Source organism: Leuciscus leuciscus (genome assembly GCF_965113295.1).
Source record: "Leuciscus leuciscus genome assembly, chromosome: 3".
NCBI classification, from domain to species: domain Eukaryota; kingdom Metazoa; phylum Chordata; class Actinopteri; order Cypriniformes; family Leuciscidae; genus Leuciscus; species Leuciscus leuciscus.
In genome coordinates, this window is record NC_138727.1 from 35,912,996 (window position 1) to 35,934,661 (window position 21,666).

Here is a 21,666-nt window from a genome sequence, read left to right on the forward strand (position 1 = left end):
TTCAGAGGCATAAGGTACTGTAAGTAAAAACTGTTACTTAGATTCAACTCAAAAAAATTAAGGCAACATTTTCCAACTACTTTTTGCAAGTTTAGTGAACTAACTGATATTTTGAGTAAGGACAACTTAATAATGTGCATTTCAATGTATGCAAAAATATTAAGTAGCATTTTCAGAAAAAGCCAATAAATTGAGTACAATCAATGTAAAACATATCAGCATATTATACACATTAGACTTAATTAAAATAGGTAACATTTAAATGAAAAAATACTAGTTAATGTCTTCTGATTTATTAATTTTGACCAATTTGCCCTTTGTTTTGGAACGGCTTCAAATAATTAGGTGCTACTATGTCAATTTCCAACATTTATTAAATCATTGCAGCTTATAAACTGCTGGTTAGTAAAACACATTTACAGTACAGTGTGTACATAATATTGAAACATTTTAACACTTACATTACAGTTTACAAGCATGATCATCTCCTCAACTTAAAAAGTACAGCTTAGCATAATACCTTTACAGCGTGTGTAAATATTTTTAAACATCTTTAGTTAAACATCTCACTGATCCCACTAACTGACCAGTTTTTAAAGTGCAGCTTCACAGCTGGGCTATTTTGTGTGTATAAAATATAAACTTTTTTCACACCAGAAAGTATGACCTGCAGCATAGTATAAAACATGACAAGGACAAACCATTATAACATCCTGAAAAATTCAATGTTATGTCCAATGTATAATGATGTTGAACAGACAAAGAAAACAGATGTTCACAAGTGCAGAGTGACAGTCTGTCATGTCTGAGTGCCTAGGCAAGGAGCTTGTTTTTCAGAGTCATGAACTTGGGGCTTGGTTTTGGGCACAGTGTGTCAAGTCCCATGAAAAGTCTTTGAAACACCTCAAATGTTTTTGAAACCTTGGATGGATACTCGAGATTAAGTGCATATGTCAACCCAAGCAGCATGCTTTGGCCAGATTTCCAAGATTGGTAAGGACTGGTATTCCCTCAATGATGATTCCTACTGCATCTGGCTCACGGCAGACATAGATGCTCATATCCTTCTTTTTCAGGTCCTCATGAACAGTGGTCTCTGCAGCCCCCTTTGAGATAAAAATGAAGTATTTAAGACAAACAATCTCATTTGTTGATGGAAAAAAATCTCTTCATTGTAAAATCCAGGGTTTTGACACAAAATGCAGGTAAATGAAAGACTTACTTGTGGTGAATTAAGGGATTTAGCTTCTGGGTGGTATCTTGAGAGGCGAGAGTGGAAGGTACTCCAGGATTTAAAAGAACATGGGCAATCTATATGAATACAAGGCAAGGCATGGCCGTGTCAAAAGGTCCCCTGATGCAGTATACAATGCTTTAAAATGTCACTCTTTCCTTGTACCACAGTGCTGCACAATTTACAGGGCCATCCCATCTGGGGAGAGAAAAAAAAAGTTAGTTAGCCTTTTGAATACAAGTGTGATGAAAGCCCTTTAAAAAATACACTTAAAATACAAGTGAAGATTATCCTGCTGAACAAAACAAGAATGATTAACTTTAGTTCATCGCAGAACTTATCTTAGAAAATAATCTGAAACCTCATGTAAAAACCCCACTGAATTTTTGTAATGATATCATCATACAGCGCCTACAGGCATAACTAATTACAATATTGGGAGGAGGGATGTTAATACAAATAAATTAGTCAAAAAAAATATTTTCACTTAAACAAATGGTTTTAAAATGCATTAACAAAATATAAATATATCAAGAGGCAGGAGTTAGACATCTGCCAATAATTACAGAGCAATAGAAATATGAAATTTGGGTTATGAGTTAGGCCTATGCATAGAGTACATTGTGAGCGTACACATTTGTGAAAGATGAACTGCCGTATATTTGCCTTAACTATGCTTTACCATAATTAAACAGCTTTGGACTAATTGATAATCACTCAGCTAACGTTAAGTTAGCTGTGGCTTCGTGTGTGTCTGTAACTTACGTCCACTCCTAAACTATGTCAAAGCAACGACAATGTTTTTGAAGTTAGAAACACCTCTGAAACATTAAACTATCACACAAAGACAACATAACTTATACATTGCACACACATGTAGATTTATACAGTATGTGGCTCAAGTTAACGAGCTGTTTGAGATAGAGCCTATTTTTTACAGTCTATGGATAGAGCACATTCAAATTTGGCGGGTCGCAAAAGTTTGTAGGAAACAGAGCTAACGTAACGTTATGCTTTTGCAGATTGCACAACACAAACACGTTAATTAGGGTAAAATCAAACTTTTAACAATACAAAGAGTTACTTACATGGGGTACGTGAAGTATAAATTATCCGGCTCCGTGGAAAACCCTGGTCGAATAAACTCCTGGAACAGACGAGTGAACATTGTTCTTCCGTTGCTGCGGGTGGGCGGGTCGTGTCTTTTTACGTCTGGTATAAACTTTTAAAATGAGTTTTGTAAAATCAATTTATGGTGAAGTCCAATGAAATTAATTTTATTATAGAAAATATTAAGTTACGAAAATATTCACACTTTTTACTTATTGATAACTCAAAAAAACAAAGAAAGAAAAATAAATTAATTTATTGGAATAAATATAGTTTTTAAAATGAAGTCATATGGACGATAGCACTGAACGACTTTTTACAGTGAACAATGCAACAATAATAAAACAATGCATTGACATTTACTTTTTATACTTAAGTACTTTTAAAAACGAGTAGGGGAGAACCGGGGCGAAAGTAACGCGGGACGAAAGTAACAAAGCGATTTTCTCAGAGCCCTGACTATATTAGCATTTCAAGCTATGACAGCACGTTCAGTACGCAACCATTGACGGAGCTGCCAGATATCACGTGATTTCGTCATCGTTTCCCGCAGTTAGGTCCAGTAAGCAGTTTTCGAGTTCGATAAGTAAATTACTGAAGCGGTACTTTTTTTTCTAATTACAAGATGTGTTTTTCGTTTCATGTCAAACAGTAATGATCAATCTACATGTTATTAAGTGCTGTAACACATCCTGAAGTTTGCCTTGTTAGAGTTTTTCAGTATAAAAGTAAATCGGGTTTAAACGTCAGGAGTTCCTGTCGGGACGAAAGTAACACTTGTTACTTTTGTCCCGCTATAGTGAAAACAAGTGTTTCTTTTGTCGCGCTGCTAATGTGGTGACTTTCTCTGTGTTGCAGCATTTATTAAAACATGTTTATGTCATATTATACCAACAGAACATGGCAAGAGTGAGGGTCAGTAAGACAGATAGAGGTCTGATTCAGCCAGATGTTTAAGAGAGGGCGTTCACATTTAAATCAGCTGATTTCTGTGTCACCATTCCACCTTAGTCACATTTAGGTTTTAGCCATACCTTATAGCTTTTCCACCTCCACCTATGTATTTTCAGGGTTTCCATCCTGATGTTTTAATGCAGATTTTAAATTTATGCATAAAACCTTGATGGAAACATGACTATTGTTACATTATGTTGATAATTTATATTATGGTAATTTAATTTAATTTTCATATTGTTCATGTTGAAAACACATTTTATAAAATAGATTGACATTGCCAATAAAAAAAAATATTCTAAACAATTCAAATTTGTACTGTTGGGTTATTTGAAACATTGATGAAACTGAAATTTAAAATGAAAATGTAAATTAACAATTTTTTACAAATATAAAGGCCAAAATATGTTTGCAGTTACATGTTAACAAGGTCATATACTCAGGTATATTTAGGCTAATAAAAAAAACAAAAAAAACAAGAGTAACACAAACAATCTAGCTTGTATATTGTTGTGTTACTTTTGACCCACCTGTGTGTTACTTTCGTCCCAACTGACGGGGTCGAAAGTAACATGAGCAGTCTTAAGTTCAAAGTGAAATTATACTGAAGTCCTTCTACATTTTTACAAAATACCACCTGGTATTGATAGACCACACTTGTGAGTGACTGACCACAGCAAAAATATATCTCTGTCTAAAACATCATCTTTTCAAATTATGTTTTTCTGAAAAATGGCGCCATGACGTCACCCGTAGATTTCTGAAGAGCATTTTTGAAGCCCAAAATGGACGGAGCCGGCCGTCGCCATCTTGGTCACTGCCCGTCACTCCCGGATACGAAAATGGTCAAAGAGGCGGGATTAGCTGAGGTGACGTGACGGCTAATAGACAGCAGACAAACGGCTAGTAGTGATAGCAGTGGATATCCACCTGTCACTCAAGTGGTCACGCAGTTAATTATGCAGAACTTTAAGGCTTAATATAATTTAAGTGGATTAGTTATAAAAAAAACAACCTCACAGTTGTCATGAAGGGCAAAATTAGCTATATAGACCAAAACCACTTTTTGCACCAGGCTGTAAACAAATTTTTTTCTGCTGTAAAGTTGGACATTTTAACTATAGGATTGATCAACGCTATCTCACGACCAATTCGTACGAATTCGTATGAGTGATTAAAAGGTGGCTAATTCTCTTTTGCAGCCTGTCTCTAGCGGCCAGTCGATGAATTGCAGTTTAAGTCACTTAAACAAGAGAGAGAGCGGAAAGTTGGTTCTTACTGATGAAGAGTCCACATGTGCATGGGAAAACGCAGCTCAAAAGCACGCCGCCAACAGTGCATTTAAATAGCGCTTCCGTGTCTTTTTAACTCTTTCCCCTCCAGTGTTATTTTAAAAAGTTGCCAGTCAGCACCAGCATTTTCGTTTTATCTTCACACACTGTATAAATGTGCACAGAATTTGTGGTAATGTTTACAAAAACATATCACTTATGTAACTGAAAATGCAGTTCCACACTATTGACAAGCTCAGAATTCTTCTAAAAAGTAGTTTTAATATATCTACCCTAAGAGATGTTGTCATTCTCTTATTATCGGTTCTAGGACGAGAACCTTTAATGCCCGAAGGATTAATATTCCATTAAGATAAAGGTGGTTTGAAGAGGAAGCTTTGGGAGTGTATTCACAAAGAATAGAATCACTTCAGACAGATTCCATATGCTTGTTACACTATCTGGAATGGAAAGTGAAGGGACAGATGTTGTCTGGAATCATTTGGGGATCCGACTTCATCAAAGAGTTTGAGAACTCTCACGGAAACACCCTGTGAACTCACAATGCATTTCCTGTCTTAAGTGTGTGTGTCTGACTAAATGTGCTGATCAATTTTGGTGTATTATTGACATTTCTGGGTCGAGTCATATTTATTTTAGCAAGGAGTGACAGCCATATGCCTTGTGAAGGATGTGAACTGGAATACAGTCAAGTCAGCCTTATGATAATCTGGATCCTTTAGAAAAGACGAAATATTATTAAATGTATAACATTGGATCGATATTAGATATATCTGAAGTTTTCAGGAGAGCCATGTAACCTTATGAAACTAATATAAAATTACAATGAGACACAGAATGATACAAAATAGCGGCTGGTAATAGACTTCAATTTCCTACTTCTTCACACATGATTGCTCTTATCTTTATGAATATATATTCTGTATATCTAAATTAAAATCGCTGGGATAGTGCTATAATCTGTATATCAGAAGAACATTTTCTTATCTGGAATCATCGATGTGCCTCCATTTATAGATCGTCTGCTGAATATTACTTTCAGAGGGCATCCGCCAAGGTCTCGTGTCATGGGATAGAACATCAGCAAAAGCCCAATTATAAGGGTGAATATGAGTTTATAAGAATACTGAACATGTACCACGTTAACTGATAACTTTCTGGTCACCTGTCACTCTCTGTTAATTAGCATTGGAAAAGTATTCATTTAAGGAACTAGGCTCATTCCTTGTGCATGTATATATATGGACTTGTGATATGCTTTCACGCCATAAGCATTTATGCATCTGCAGTTATTTAACTCAGACTAAACAAACACATAACCTGACTGCTCACTGTTTACCAGGAGGTAAGAAAAATTGTTAAATATGTAGTTTGTTGGCCGATAAATCACCAGTGCTGATGGTGGCAACTGATCAAAAAGTTTCACATTAATTTCCATGTTGGGCATATGTTGAATATTAAGCACTTCCATCTGCTCCGAAGACAAGCAAGTGTATAGTCATACATAAATGTATGAAATCCTCCCCACCCCTCATCTCTAACCTGTGGCAGAGAAGATTGCAAATATGATATTTATAATCTTTAATCATGTGGTATATCTGAATAACACTCATTTGATGAGATCCAAATACTGTGAGAAATTAAAAGCTATTTATAATCTCTTGGGAACCAGCAAAAAAGACATGTTTACCTCATTAGTGTTCAGAAAAAAACTCTAAGAAACATCAACTTTAAATAAATATACAATTAACTTTGCACAGTTTCTCAACTGTGTTATGAAAGTTATTACGGCATGATCAGTTTAAATAAATGAATAAAAAAAAATTAAAAATAAATGACTACAAAATACCACATTAATAATAATAATAATAATAATAATAATAATTGTTTGTATTAATAAAAAATAATATATATAAATAACAACAATAATAAAAATAATTAATTAACTAATTAAATATGAATATTATTATATTAGTATTTTATTAATATTTTAAATTTTCCAATTTAATTTTATGTCTATATAGTTTTCATTAATTTTTATTTCTGTTTTAGTTTTTAGTTATTTTAGTACATCATGTTGAACTAAATGAAAATGAGAAATGTTCCTTTGACAACTAGCTGAAATTATATCAGTTTAAGGTTTTTATTTTATTTTATTTAAAGCAATGTTTTAGTTTTATTCAACTATAATAACTAAAAATAAATAACTACAGCATGCCATTTCTCAGTTTTGTCAAAGTGTAAGAGTACTCAAGCATATAGATGGCTTCAAAAACAGACAATATTCATTGATATTATGTTAATATTATATTTTATTCTCATATTTTCCATTTTAATTTTGTTCATGTTTTAGTATTTTTTTTGTTCTTTATAGTTTTTAATTAATTTTAATTTCTGTTTTAGTTTTTGTTATTTTAGTACATCACGTTAAACTAAATGTAAATGAGAAATGTTCATTTGGCAACTAGTTGAAATAAAATAAGTTTAAGGTTTTTAATTTAATTTAAGTTTATTTTATTTAAAACAACACTTTTTTTTTTTTTTTAACTATAATAACTAAAAGTAAATAACTACAGCATAACATGTCTTCAGTTTTGTCAAAGTGTAAGAGTACACAAGCATAGAGATGGCTTCAAAAACAGACACCAACGAAAAGCCACAAATCTTCGGTGATGATGTCGCGAGGGTCTTCGGAAGCCTCTCACATCATCAAGTGTGTCACAAAGGCATCACAAAGATTAATGAGATGTTGATTGTTTTTTTAAAAGCAATTACACATTAGGACCCCTGCCAGAATTGCGACACGTCCTGCGTGTAATTGTTTGAGTTGAGGTCTTTTCATTACCTCTTTCATTTTCAGTAACCCCACTAGACTCAAGCGCTCATGTTTGGGGATACAGAGATGTAAAGCACACCGTGATCCGTTCTCAAGGTTGAAGGTGAGAGAATAATAGACCGAGAGGGGAAAGAGAGAGAGAGATAGAGAGAGAGAGAGAGAGAGAGAGACAGACAGAGGAGCGAGAGGAAAAGATGGAGGAGTAGATTGGATGTGAAAGGTAGATAGCAATTGCGTGAGTGTACGAGAGAGAAAGAGAAAGAATGAGAATATGTGGGTAGGAGAAAGAAGGAAGGACAGGTTGAGAGATTAATCTAACCTATGGCGTAATGAGGCTTCAGTCTGGCTGCCTTCCTCCGCAGATAGAGAAAAATCCACTGTATTTATGCCAACTTGCCATCTAGCATGTCTATTCCATGTCCAAGTCCCATCAGCCAGCTGTACCCCCCACCCCCGAAAATATCAAATAATGAAATAAAGTTTAACGGAGGGACGCCCTATTAACTGACAGAGTGCTTTCTTACCCTGGCGAGAGCGATCTCGTGGGTCTGAGTTCTGAAATGCCAATGTGCAATGACAATGCTGCCAACTTCCCTGACAAGGGTCTTTTATCAAGCTCTGCGGAAAGCCAGGTCCCAATCATTTCATTCCTGGAGCGAGAAAGAGAGTGAGCAACAGAGAGAAAACCCAACATCCACCCACATAGACTCTACTTACTTCCTGTTGATGTGGATTGCAGTTGATGTCGTGTTAGACTTGTGTGACTTTTTCTGGCAGTAATCATCTGTTGAGGCTCGTCTCATGCAACCTAAATCTAAAAAGTTTTGTGACGTGTAAATATTAAATTAGATATGTGATAAATATTGGTGGTATGCATGTTTTGTCACTGATCCTACTGTCTCTATGGTTTGTTTGCGGGCATCTATTTAAAACATTATGACTGACTTGAAATGAACTTTTACGGTTAATGGTTACAGAAACATTCATTTGACAAAATTACATGTTGACTGGAAACATAAAATATTCTGCTGTGATGTTTGTCTTGATTTTTTATTTTTCATCTCAAGTATGCTTTTGGTTGACACTGTTGAATCCACAGTAACTTTAGAAAAAGCATTATTAGAGTCAAAATTGTTGTTCATGGTGCAAATGACCAACGCTATCTCATGACCAATTCGTACAAATTTGGACGAGTGAGTAAAAGGTGGCTAATTCGTACGACCTCACTAGTGTGATTTGTCTAAACCCCAGTGATAGTGGCGGTAGTGTCACAGTGAGGCTCTGTGACTAGAGACTCTTATTTTGTAAAAGGACTCTTGTTATGACACTGGACTGAGAACATACTATGCATACATACACTTTTCATACTAACATAATACATTATCTGTTTTGAACAAATTTTAACACCAGTTAACACAGATTTGTGTGTGTCACTGATTGTGTATTGTTTAGTGTTGTTCCTGTCCTCACCATGTCCTTTTTCTTTAACATTTACTGAGTCATTAATTTCACTATGTTGATTCATGTATTGTGTTAAGAACTCAAAACAAGACCGGTTACCGTGTTAAATGTTTATTGTTTTCCATTAATCATTTGCATAATATAAATTGTCATAGTTACGTACTGAAACATTTTCCCATACCAAACAGACAAAACCCGGTCACAGTAACTGCCACCATTATTGAATATCTCTTTCCCGCCAAAAGAAGGCACAGGTAATTGTTCTCATGTGTGAGGGGGAGATTGGTGTTCTGTTTGATTCTTTGTTAAGCATTGTTAAACATTAATAATTAATTGAGTTTGTTTTGTTTCCAATGTTTATATATATTTGCATTATTCTAACAGTTGTTAGTTAAATCATTTTTTATTTATTTTTGGTCTTTCTTAAATTTCTTTATTACCTTTAATTACTAAATGGTTTAGTCCAAGTAGGAGGGGCTTAACCTTTTTAAGTCAAGTCAAGTCAAGTCAAGTCAAGTCAAGTCAAGTTTATTTGTATAGCGCTTTTCACAATACAGATTGTATCAAAGCAGCTTCACAGTATTAAATTAAAATAATACAACAAAGTTTGTTTCAAGAGGAATTTATTGATTGATAAAATTTAATTAAATATCCCCAACATATCCCCAACTGAGCAAGCCAAAGGCAACAGTGGCAAGGAACCGAAAAACTCCATCAAGTGACCTAATGGTGTCCTAAAACTCCATCAGGTGACCTAATGGAGAAAAAAAAACCTTGGGAGAACCCAGGCTCAGTCGGGGGCCAGTTCTCCTCTGGCATTTATGAGCTAGAGGCCGGATTGTAGTTTGAACTATAGGATTATATGAATGCCTGGCTGAAGAAATGCGACTTTAATCTAGTTTTAAATCTAGAGCGAGTCTGAGCAACGAACAGTATCAGGAAGACTATTCCAGAGTTTTGGAGCCAAATATGAAAATGCTCTCCCTCCTTTGGTGGTTCTGGATATCCTAGGTATGACCAAAAGCCTTGAATTTAGTGATCTTAAAGAGCGCGATGGATTATAGGGCGATAGAAGATCCGTTAAATAGACTGGAGCTAAGCCGTTTAGGGCTTTATAAGTCAGTAGCAATACCTTGTAATTAATACGGAACTTAACCAATGCAGTGATGATAAAATCGGTGTTATATGATCATATTTTCTTGATCTCGTAAGAACTCTAGCGGCGGCATTTTGGACTAACTGTGGTTTGTTTATTGAGGATGCAGGACAACCAGCTAATAAAGCATTACATTAATCCAGTCTCGAGGTCATGAATGCATGAACTAACTTTTCTGCATCAGAAACTGATAGCATATTACGTAGCTTAGCAATGTTTCTAAGGTGGAAAAAGGCTGTTTTTGTAACACATGAAATATGATTTTCAAAAGACAGGTTGCAATCGAGTATAACACCCAGGTCTTTTACTGTAGGATAAAGTAACATGACATCCTATGATGTTAAAGTTGTATTGTGCGAGGTTTTGTGGGCGGTTTTTTGAACCGATAAGTATTACCTCTGTCTTGTCAGGATTTAATAAAAGAAAATTACGCGTCATCCAATCAAAGAGGGCCTCTCAGTGTTGTTAAGGAGGCCGTAGAGTGAGTTTGTTGGTAGTTGTTGCTCTGTTTTGGGTCAATTTATTGCCATAGCCTAAAGTTTGTTTGCAATTAACTTTGAACAGTTTATTTTATTTTTGTTTGTTTTGTCTCTTTTGGATTTTCACTGTAAATACCATTTGCACTCTATTGAAAAACCTTTGTTTTTCACTTTTTGGAATAAACACTGAACTTTTGACTTCATCATCACGTCACTTCATTTTTACGCCTCCATCTGCCGGTACATTCAGAGCAGTGATGCTGCTACTGAAACCTCTTTGTGGCAATTGGCACACCCCTGTCTCTGTTACAGGAAGGTTTAGGGGTGGGGTCAGGGGTAGGTCATTCGCAAGGCCGCCTTAATGCACGGGCTTACCTGGGCTGAAGCCCAGGGGCCTCCCAAGTTCAGGGGCCTCCCATGTTCAGGTTCATGATGAGCTGAAAAGGTCATATTGTTTTAACTTGTCAGATTTTGTCGCTGTATGTCGCTAGTCGCTTGTGGGCGTTGGTAGTGCTGTCGCTCTAATGTTATTGTTATGGTGCGTTCACACCAAACGCGAATAGAGCGTCTGGCGCGAGTGATTTCAGTGTTGTAAAGACGCGTTTACGCGCGTCTAGAGGTCCCGCGGCGCGAATGAGGCGAGACTGCTCGTCTGGCCACATCTATACAAAACACCACCACAAGTGATATTATACAACTATATCATTTTAATTTGACTAGGAATTAGGCTCAAAAGAAACAGTATGCTGTTGGGAGAGTGTTTTTATATCTACCACACAGCAGTGTTCAGGGATTAAATCATTTACTAGATTAACGATCGATCAATCTACAAATTAAACTCACTCATACTGTCATCAATTACTAAAACGTCATCCGAATTTGACAAATAGGCTAATACATTTTCTTGTCCCTAATAGTCAACATAATGCACTGTAAAATGAACTGCAGCAGTGCTAAACTTGCATCATAAAACTACAACACTCGAACTATAAATGTATGAATTAAACTCACTGAGACTGTCGACAGTTTCTTTTCCATGCATCATTTTATTATATCCATGTTTGTGGTTAGTTACAGTCAAATCATATAAAACAGTGAAATCGCCCTTGAACTCTTCGGTCTTGCCGATTCACATGCAATTTCACTCGAGACGGTGACGGGAGCTGAGCTCCACTGAAAGGCTTCTTTCCTATTGGTCGTCGCTCGCGAAAATCGCTTCTCATTTGCATAAAGTTGAAATTTAGTTGCTGTGTGTGGTTGTTAAATAAAGTGTCTTGTGTTTATGTGCTCAGTGATATGTTAATAACAATATTAAAATGAAAAACAATATTTAAAAAAAACACTGTTGTAGGTCTCGAAAGAAACTAATGCATTTTGTGATGTAGATTACCTATAGATAGGCTATTACACTTTTTTTTAAATGAGACTCTTTAAATTGAGGGGATGGGGGGCCTACAAAACCTCTCAGCCCCGGGGCCTAACATTAGGTTAAGGCGGCTCTGGTCATTCGTACGAATTGGGCAACTCGTAAAATATGCACGATTTAGCAAAAATCATACAAATTCGTACGAGTGAGGTCGTATGAATTCGTTTGAATTAGCCACCTCGTAAAATACGTACGAATTGCCATGAGATTGGGTTGAAATGACTTCAAAACCAATAATTTGAATAGTAATAGCCATTAAAAATGCATATAAATCATTATGACACAATGATATCAAACGGTTTATGGTTATTTCACTCTTTAGATCATAATAATTTTATAAATATAGAAAAAAAAAATTAAGATAGATTTTCAATGTACATACACACAAAGGCATTTGAAAAGTAGGCTCCACGATATGACATTATTAAAATGACCTCAATCAATAGAGATCACATAAATAGTCGCTGTAGTTGAAGAAACATCACTGGCCTAAAGATGGAGAAAATGCAGCTTTGATGAAAGCGTTTGTTTTTCTGTGTGTGTGTCCCATATGTTCAAGGTTACAAACTATCACTGCCCTAGCTGGTGATAATTAATGCAACACCAGAGGGAGTATCTTTCATATATCAAAGTTTGATCACTGAACTCACAAATCATCTGCCATTGGGAGAATTTATGTATTTACGGACTCGGAGAGCTGTATGGGAACTCAGCCTTGGGCTAAATTTAGATTCCCTCATCCGCACATAAACAGCAACTATCATTTACGCTGTATCACAGTGAAGACATCCACCTGTCATTCCACAGAATAATCCCCCAGTCAGTCGGTGAAGGACACCTTGTGTGTTTTAAGGTTAGCGAATCAGACCAAACGCTACTCTGAATCTGTTCTCTGATTTGTTGTTTCCCTTCCTGGAACAGCAGTCATTTTTAGAAAGGACTAAACAAATTTATTTGGCCCTCTTTTCGCAGATCTAACCAGCAAACATGTCACGCAGTCGCACACCTCCAAATACCCTCGGCACCTTTGTGCCTCTGTTTATAGAACGACTTGAGAGGCCTGTGATAGCATTATAAGTTTTCGCCTAAGGTTTTCCTTGTGTACCTGCACAATTTGCCTCTAGCACACACCAGCTGTGCACACTTTGCCAAAAGACAGTAATGACAACAAAACATCATTAGAAACCGAGGATCCGCCACTGTAGCGTGAACCGTGAACTTGCGATTCGGAAAATATCACAGACAGGAAACCGTATCTGATGTACAAAAATACATTTATTTGAAACGATTCCAAAATGACAGTAGTTTTCCATAGAAATATTGAAATAAAGATGGAACAATAACCATGAGTCATGCAGCTGTAGATTTTGTGCGACGGGAGATTACAATTATTTGCTCGTCAAAACATTACTGGTTTTCTATCACACATAGATCGTATGGCAAGTTTCTTTTCAACCAGCTTCATTTTGCTTTAATGCCTACAGTGTCGTTATTGATACAAAGTTATGATTTATATCACAAAGAGAGTGTCGGTACAGCAAATAAAACCTGATGAATATGACAACTCCACTGAATGAGAAAGGGCTCATTAGCACAGAATGGCAATAAATAAATAAGCTAAAAAGAACGAAGAGAGCTGTTAAACATCAGCAAGTAATTTTCTACATTAGTAAGAGATTCTCACCAACATAGATAGCAACAAGTGCTCGGCCCTCCAGACTAACCATAACTTTTACACTGAAGGCTGTGATAATATGCATGATGCAACACAATCACAGCCAATCAGAACATGTTCTTGTTTGACATATAGTTGTGGCACGTAATATGGATGTGCATGACGTCATCTTCTTCAGAGATTCGCATGTTGTTTACTTTCAAACCCGTTTTCAAAAGTTTTCGTTTTCAGGCACCCAAAACGCTGCTGTCGTGTAAACGAACGGCCAAAATGCATAAAAACTTTTACGTTTTTAGTTGAAACGGTGCCATGTAAACAGCCCCTAAGTTGGCTACAAATCACATACCTACATCATTAACTCATATTTGATATTGCGGAAATGAATTCAAAATGAATTGATAGATCTGCAAATTTTAAAGAAAACTTTGCCAATTTAAGGGAACAACAAAAAGTCTTGATACTTGTAACTTGGCCCAAACCCAAAGTACTCCCGCCGTATTGCTGGCTGTGGAAGAACAAGCCAAGAGTGAGGAGTCGGGGTGGTGGAGGATGCTGAAAACTGTCAAGGAATGTTAGGTGAGTTGACAGAGTGAATAAATGCTTCATCTCATGCTGATAGGGTAGACATGGTAATTGTTTGATGACAAGTTGATTGGACTGATTATTTGAACGTGCTCCTCCCGAACTTTATGAAACATCATGTGAAGACCATTGCGTCTGTTATAGAAGATATCGACAGCGCATTCATTTTAAAAGAGGAACAGAGAACTGCGAACATGAATGAAAAACATACGTCACTTACACCGTTGCTCTGATTGGTTGTAGGTCTATCCAATTGAGTGCAGAGGCATTTTCTTTCCTGGTTTGGTTGAAGCACGCCCCATAATCACAGCCCAATGGAGCAGTATCAGACTCACATTCTGACTAGAATCTGAGTATGACGACGTCAGGCTAACACACTGTAGTAAAAACTATAAATTATGCATGCAATTGATCCTAAACCAAACCCTCATCCTAACCCTATAGTAAGTATATAGTTCATTATTATTACTCAGTACTTCAATGTATAATTACACTGTAATACTGACAACCTTAAAATAAAGTGTACCCAAATTAGCTTTATGTCTTATAGATCTTCTGCTTTGGGCCTTATAAAAACACATAGATTTAAGAGAGTGGAGGACTAAAGATATGAGCAACAGTGAGTAAAAAAAAAAAAAAATCAATGTCGATATTAGAGCGAGACAACAACTGTGAATTGTAAAGATAATGCGGCGTGCTGAGATGAACATGCGGGTGTTAATGAGAGACTGTGCGACAGGATGGTAAAGTACCAGTTTTCCCCCGTTCCCTCGGCTCAAGGCCTGTGCTACTGTAATTGCATGCTGACTTCAGCACACTGTAGAGGCTCTGAGAAGTCGAGATTAAGGGTAAAACACTGTTTCATGTCGCACTGCTTTGGACTTCACAGACATCATGAATTAAATGAGTCTCTGTGGCCCGTTTTAAGTTTCTTTATGGAGGAGGAAGCGTGTCAAGCGTAACTAGCAGACTATGCTCACGTTTACAAATGCAAAGCTGTTTTCAGCAGCTCTAGAGCCGTTAAAAACACCATGGTAAGTTTCATGAAGATGTAGCCTAAAGTAAGACTACCATTAGGCCTAGATGTCTAGATCTATTTAATACACGCACACACACACACACACACACACGCACACGCACAAGCACACACACACACACGCACACACACACAAACCGGTAAAAAGTTTGGGATTGTACATTTTTTTTTATGTTTTAAAAAAAAGTATCTTATACTCATCAAGACTGTATTGATTTGGCTAAAACAGTAATATTATGAAATATTATTACAATTTATACACTATAGAAGCTTGTTTCTGCATCCGACAAAAAAAAAGAAAGAAAAGTAATTGCCACTTTTTATCTCGCAATTCCGAGTTTATATCTCACAAATCTAAAATAAGTCCGAGTTGTGCGATATAAACGGAATTGCGGAACATATATATATAAAAAGTATTACGTGGTGGAAACAAGCTCACATTATATACTGTATATCTTAAAATGTAATTTATTCCTGTGATGTCAAAGCTGAATTTTCAGCATCATTACTCCAGTCTTCAGTGTCACATGATCCTTCAGAAATCATTCTAATATGATGATTTGCAGCTCAATAAACATTTACTATTATTATCAATGTCGAAAACAGTTGTGCTGCTATAATATTCTTGTGGAAACCATGACACATTTTTTCAGAATTCTTTGGTCACTTTTGATCAAATTAATGCAATCTTGCTGAATAGAGGTATTAATTTCTGAAAAACTAAAATATATAAATACAATCTTACTGACATTAAACTTTTGAACAATATTGCATATGTTTCAAACTCATATTTTTTTAATTCGCTTCCGTGAAACACCTCAAATATTGTGGTGGAGTTAGTGCGTCATGCTCTTCTAGAAGTTCTACATTCGAAACATGGTCACATTGGACTGAAATCAGAACCTACTGTAGAACATGTTGAGGTTGTGGTTAGTCTGGCTGGTATATCAGTAAACTTTGAGTCTGAGATGATCAAAATACACAGAATATAATATAAGATCTGTTCCAAAAACCTAGTTAGCTGTCTAGGTAGGTATCATTTTAAGGCATCATAGTGCTCCCAAGGCAAAGACTAAAAGGTTTCATTCTAAAACACCCTTTTTTTGAGACAAATTCTGATCACTGCATTGAGAAAGAATGCATGATGGCACAATATTGATTCAATTCAATGCTTAATCTAATTAAAAATCATATTTTACCCAATATTTGTTTGTGCTCTTTATTTTAAGCATATGATTAGTATCAGAGTATCACACTTTTAGCTTAGCAACATGCTAACAGCAAATGCCATTGAAATCAATTTTGACTCAAGTCTCTTCACGTGAGGAGCACTATTTGATGAGGCACACAACTGTCTAGTTCCAAAACAGAGGTTTTGTTTAAATTAGGACGCTGCCTTAGAAGACAGCAAGGCAGCTGACTAAGTTTTCAAAACAGAATATTAACGTACAGTGCATGCATTCATTAAAAATATTATAAAACAACAAAAAGGGCAAATGATTTCTTCACTAATTCAGCACTAGTTAAAGAGAAATACTGAAGCAATCTATCCATTTACATAATACAGTTTTTCATTTTTAAGAATAAATTGATTGTTCTGTTTCACGCAGGAAAACAAAAAATATTCCGAAAAGAATTTTGCACTTATAATGCATGGATTATACATGAAGCACAATGTTTTGGTTTGTAATATGTCACTAATTGAATAGAACAGGTATTCATTTCTTGGGAAGTCATTTTTGCCAAAGTCCCTTATATTCTGATATATTGCTATACAATTACATTCACAATGGAATCTAAGAAACCACCTGCTTATTCATGAATTATATTCATCTTGAGTGAAACAGGCAATCAACTCCAATACAGAATGTCTAACCATAAACTGAAACATTGCTCTTTCTATAGGTTCAACTTTAAATCTGAGGTCAAAATCCAGAATGGCAACACTGAAGCATATGCAATACATCTTTACTATTTTTCTTGTACAATGCATGAATAATAATAATAATAATAAAAAAACTATTTACAACACCGGTTTATCTACAGCACATCAATGAATCACTGTTTCGATTCGTAAAACACCCTCTCAAATGTATAGCAGACTGCGTCCAGTGAAGTCCAGTCTTCAGTTCTATTATATTTACAGTATAAGGATATGAAATGAAAATACACTTGCTGTATATACAGAGAAATTAAAACTTGAGACTTATTGTACAGTTCAATGGTTTTTCAATCCCTGGGAGATGAGACACCTTAACAATGTATGCAAAAGAACAAAAGAAAGAAATTAAATAAAATAAAAAAGCACTTCATCAATCATGGCAGTTTGTTAAACTGTTTTAAATTAATTAAAAATTCTAGATGGCCAGCTATTATGATGAATAAACATTATTCAAAAGGCATTCTTATTTGTAAGGCATTCACTTATGAAGCAAAATGACCACGTAACCCCTTTTTATCTACAAAAAATAAAGTCCAAAGTACAAGCTGAATGTAAAATAATTTCATGGAATGCACACGGACGGTACATTATATATATGAGGAGCTTACAGGAACTTACATTTAGCTGAAGGTATGTTAGATTTAAAGTTCAGTTTTATAATATTTTCAAGAAAGATATCAAGCTCTATTGTGTCTATGTTTGTATATCAAGAGATTTATACCACAAAACATTCTCAACGTTTGATATTTCATGGACTTTTAACTAAGAAAAAATAAAAGCTTAGCCATAGAGATGTGATTTTTAATAGTATTCTCGCTTTATGGAAGTACAAAAAGCTTGCCTTCAAATTGACATTTTATCACAGTGCTTTTGGGAAGGTATCTCACTTCTTGACTGAAAAAATCACATTTTAGTCCATATCTCTCCGCCTCCTAAGGCGAGATAAATGTGTAATTAAAAGTTGAAATGTTTCAACAACTAACAATTTAGAAAATTGCAAAGCAGGATTGCTTACATGAAGGCAAAGCTGTGATAGGCCTTTTCACACCTGGTATTAAGATGCATTTTGATCGATCGAATCACAAGTCACAAGACACATACCCGTTTACACTTGGTGTTTTAATCCATCTCTTTTGTCCGCTTTCAACCACTTATGTCCTGATTTCTTCAAGGGGAGGGTCTATGGGCGGGTAAATGTATGGGTTTTTGTTCTAGATCTTTCGATCAAATGGACAAAATAAGCTTGCGCAATTTACATATGAACGCGCTTTAAGACAACAGATAAACATAAGGAGAGCAGCAGCTTTCGTTTCTGCTCTGACAGCTGCAAGACCACGCCGAACGCTGTGAGTGTGTGTTAGAAATCATGAATGGTGAGAGAACATTGTGCTTGGTGTGTTTTTCGTCTTCAAACCAAACTCGGGTCTCCAGCTGTCAAACTTTAAGTCTGGCTAGCGCGCTTCCCATAGTGTTCATGCATTAGGTCAGTAGACGGAGAGCAGGAGGTCTTTTGTGGCTGTTTGAAAGCATTCGACCACATGAGCGTTTACACCACGAAAGCTATTCGGTCGAATGTGTTTTTGACTACCACTGGAAGTGGTTGAAAGTGGACCAGCTCAAAACGTTTTAGACCCCGTTTACACCTGTATTTAGCGTCGTCCACTTGTGATCCGATCAACCAAAACGCTTAATACTAGGTGTAAACAGGGCCATAGAGAGGGATTTAAACACTGTTGGCTTTCTTCTTTTTTTTGTGTCAGCTGCAATTTTGCTCCCTCAGTTCAAGCTAGAACAAATATAAAAATGAGATGACCTACTGAAGAGATTAAAACCCCAAAAATTAAGTTAATATAGCCACTAGAAGCACCCTTCACAATGTGTGAAAATCAGTTTGAACAGTTAAACAAACTTGGCATAAGTTGTGACCAAACAAAATCACAGTTTTTGAAACTAAAAGCCACTTTTCCCCCAATTTATATTAATCTGAAAAACTGACTCAGACTAACAAGCGTAGTTCAATGATGCACAAAGGAAATGTACTGAGAGAGGTTTAGTGGCTTTTCCCACAACGTCTGCAATTTTGTTCTATAATATTCAGAACGGACCGTTTGGAATTTCAAAAGTTGGTCAATTCCTAAGCATGTTTTCGGTGACTTGTACTGTAGTTAAGTCTATTCTTCGTTTCCACACAGATCGTAACAAACAAGACATCCATGCAAATCTGAGCTCCTTAGAAAACTATTAACAATGACAGTGTTTTGAAATTACAAAAAAAGCAAAGGAGGAAAACTGTCAACCTTTAAAATTGTGATACCTCTGTACACATTTTTACAATACACCTCCATCTTTTTTTCCTGATGTTTTCAGACACTCGTGCAGTTTGGGATCTCCCTTGTGCTTTCACAGGTGTTGATCACTCCACCTACGTGTCAAAGACATAAATGACACATTAGCCTTCATAATTCAACAAATCAAAATTCACTATATTCTCAACAAATGTCCTTAAAGGGAGACTTCACCCATTTGCATCAAGCCTTGTATCGTTAGAAACCCAGTCATATTTTTGAATGGTCGTGTATTATTCCCTCATTTTCCCCTTAGATGGGAGAAATAAGGATTTCAGTGTTGCAGTTCCTGCTTACAATGACGAAAAAATCGTCATTTTGCGTCATTCTAAGCAGGAAGTCCCATATCTTTGTAGAGGGGTTGAGACTACAAACACTCGTTCCTCATCTTTCCCAGGGGGTGGGACCCGCTCACGCTACAGACCTATTACAGATCCTCTTTGTCGCCATCTCTGTTCGAAATCTGCAATTGCAGTTATTCGAGGAATTATCAACTTTACGTGAGTTGTGCCTCGGCACGGCACAGCGCGGATGAATCCAATGTTTTGAGGAGAATGTGCGGCTGTCAGTCACTGCGCCGGTGTGGATCCTGTCGTTCGCAATTACAGATTCTACTTTTTGGAAGTATGACCAACACAAGAATTTTCACCGGAAAATGTCATCTGATCAAGTAACATCCACTTTTGTTCTGACCAACTAAGGGGAAAAAAGCATTGCAGCAAATCGCGCTGATTAAACCTAACGATCGCTTATCATATCACGTTAAACCGTGCAAATTATACTTTGTTCTCAAATTGTTAATGTTAACAACATCAGCATTGCGAGACTACATTTAATGCCCTTCCGATATTATCCTTGTTTTCGCATGGGCCCGGTTGCAGTCTCTTTTTTTCTGTAGCCACTCCGAAGTCCGAAATAAGTCTTTTGCATTTTACAACGGGTGAATCTCCAGTTGTCACTGGTGATTGTCGTTTGAACCTTTCTGGATCCGCCATCAAATTGATACATTTAATTATATCAAGTGCTGTGAGAGAAGGCTATAAATCTCCAACTCCAACATCCTCACACGCAACATAGCCTACTAGCCGAGACTCCTTCTTTATGTGTACAGATGTGACGTAAAGACGCAAAGACATGCTCGAATTTCCCGCGGAAAAAAACATTATTACAAGCTTACCGTTTTGAATTGAGCTAAGGCAAGCACATAGTTTTGAACACTGGCTGGTTATGTACTTGCTTTTTTTAAACCCAAAAAAGTTACAGAATGCAGCTTTAACAAAAGTGGTTGATTATACATGTTATTCGGGGGGGATCCTAAATTTAATAACTTTCTCCACCTCTGAAACAACTTTTCACAATTCAATCAAATCTCAATATGATTTCAAGCTGAATATATGGTTAAATGCATTGCGAATGCCATTTCACGTTATCTCTAAATGCTTGATTATATACCCTACTTACTCATCAATAAATGAACAGACTGAAAGTTTTCTAGTATTAGACTCATTAAAAATGTATCCTGGTGAAGGGAAGCAAATGAATGTAAAGCAGGCTGGAAACTGAACCATTAAGTAAGAAATCAAGCAAAAAATACAAATGTTTCTGCATGGCACCGAATGTTGCATGTTTATTCATCACAGTTGTTGTTATCACACTGACCCCAATTTGACCCCTTTTATAGTTTAATCAGTGCTCTTTTATAATCACTGCTTAACAGCACCAATTAAATATTAATTTGCAGTTATTAAGCAATTACATGATCACAGAAGCATCCACTCGGGAAATAAGGACACTTGGGCCCAATGTAGATAGTTCTCATTAGCATGCATTACGTGTCAGATTATAAACTCTTCTGATTCCAAAGGGTGTTTTTGTTCTGATAGTTTTCACTGTGTAATTCTGAAAGCTTACTGATTCATATTTTTAGTGGAAAAAGGAGTGTCACGGAAAATCTCGTCACCGCAACAGTAGTTTTATAATAGTACACAGGTCTGTGACTCAGATGTTCTTGAGGCTGAAAATGACTAAACCTGAAGAAAAATCCTTTCTTTTTTCTTATTCTTAAGAACTATTAAGCCTAAGAGTGCTAGAAAAAGAAAAGTATTCATGTTTCCTGAAAAGTCATGGCAACACATATT

At 36.1% G+C, this 21,666-nt stretch overlaps 2 protein-coding genes across 2 annotated transcripts in view; one reads left to right on the forward strand and one right to left on the reverse strand.

The window, feature by feature from the left end:
- Positions 1–21,666, forward strand: part of LOC309494143 (uncharacterized protein) — a 130,105-nt gene that overhangs the window by 60,469 nt on the left and 47,970 nt on the right. The gene's annotated exons all lie outside the window — the stretch shown is intronic.
- sorcs3a (sortilin related VPS10 domain containing receptor 3a) overlaps positions 14,177–21,666 on the reverse strand; it is a 153,161-nt gene continuing 145,671 nt past the window's right edge. The window contains exon 25 of the mRNA XM_082163362.1: positions 14,177–19,605. Coding sequence (XP_082019488.1) covers positions 19,547–19,605 — 59 coding nt within the window. The 3' untranslated portion in view covers positions 14,177–19,546. The remainder of the gene's footprint in view (positions 19,606–21,666) is intronic.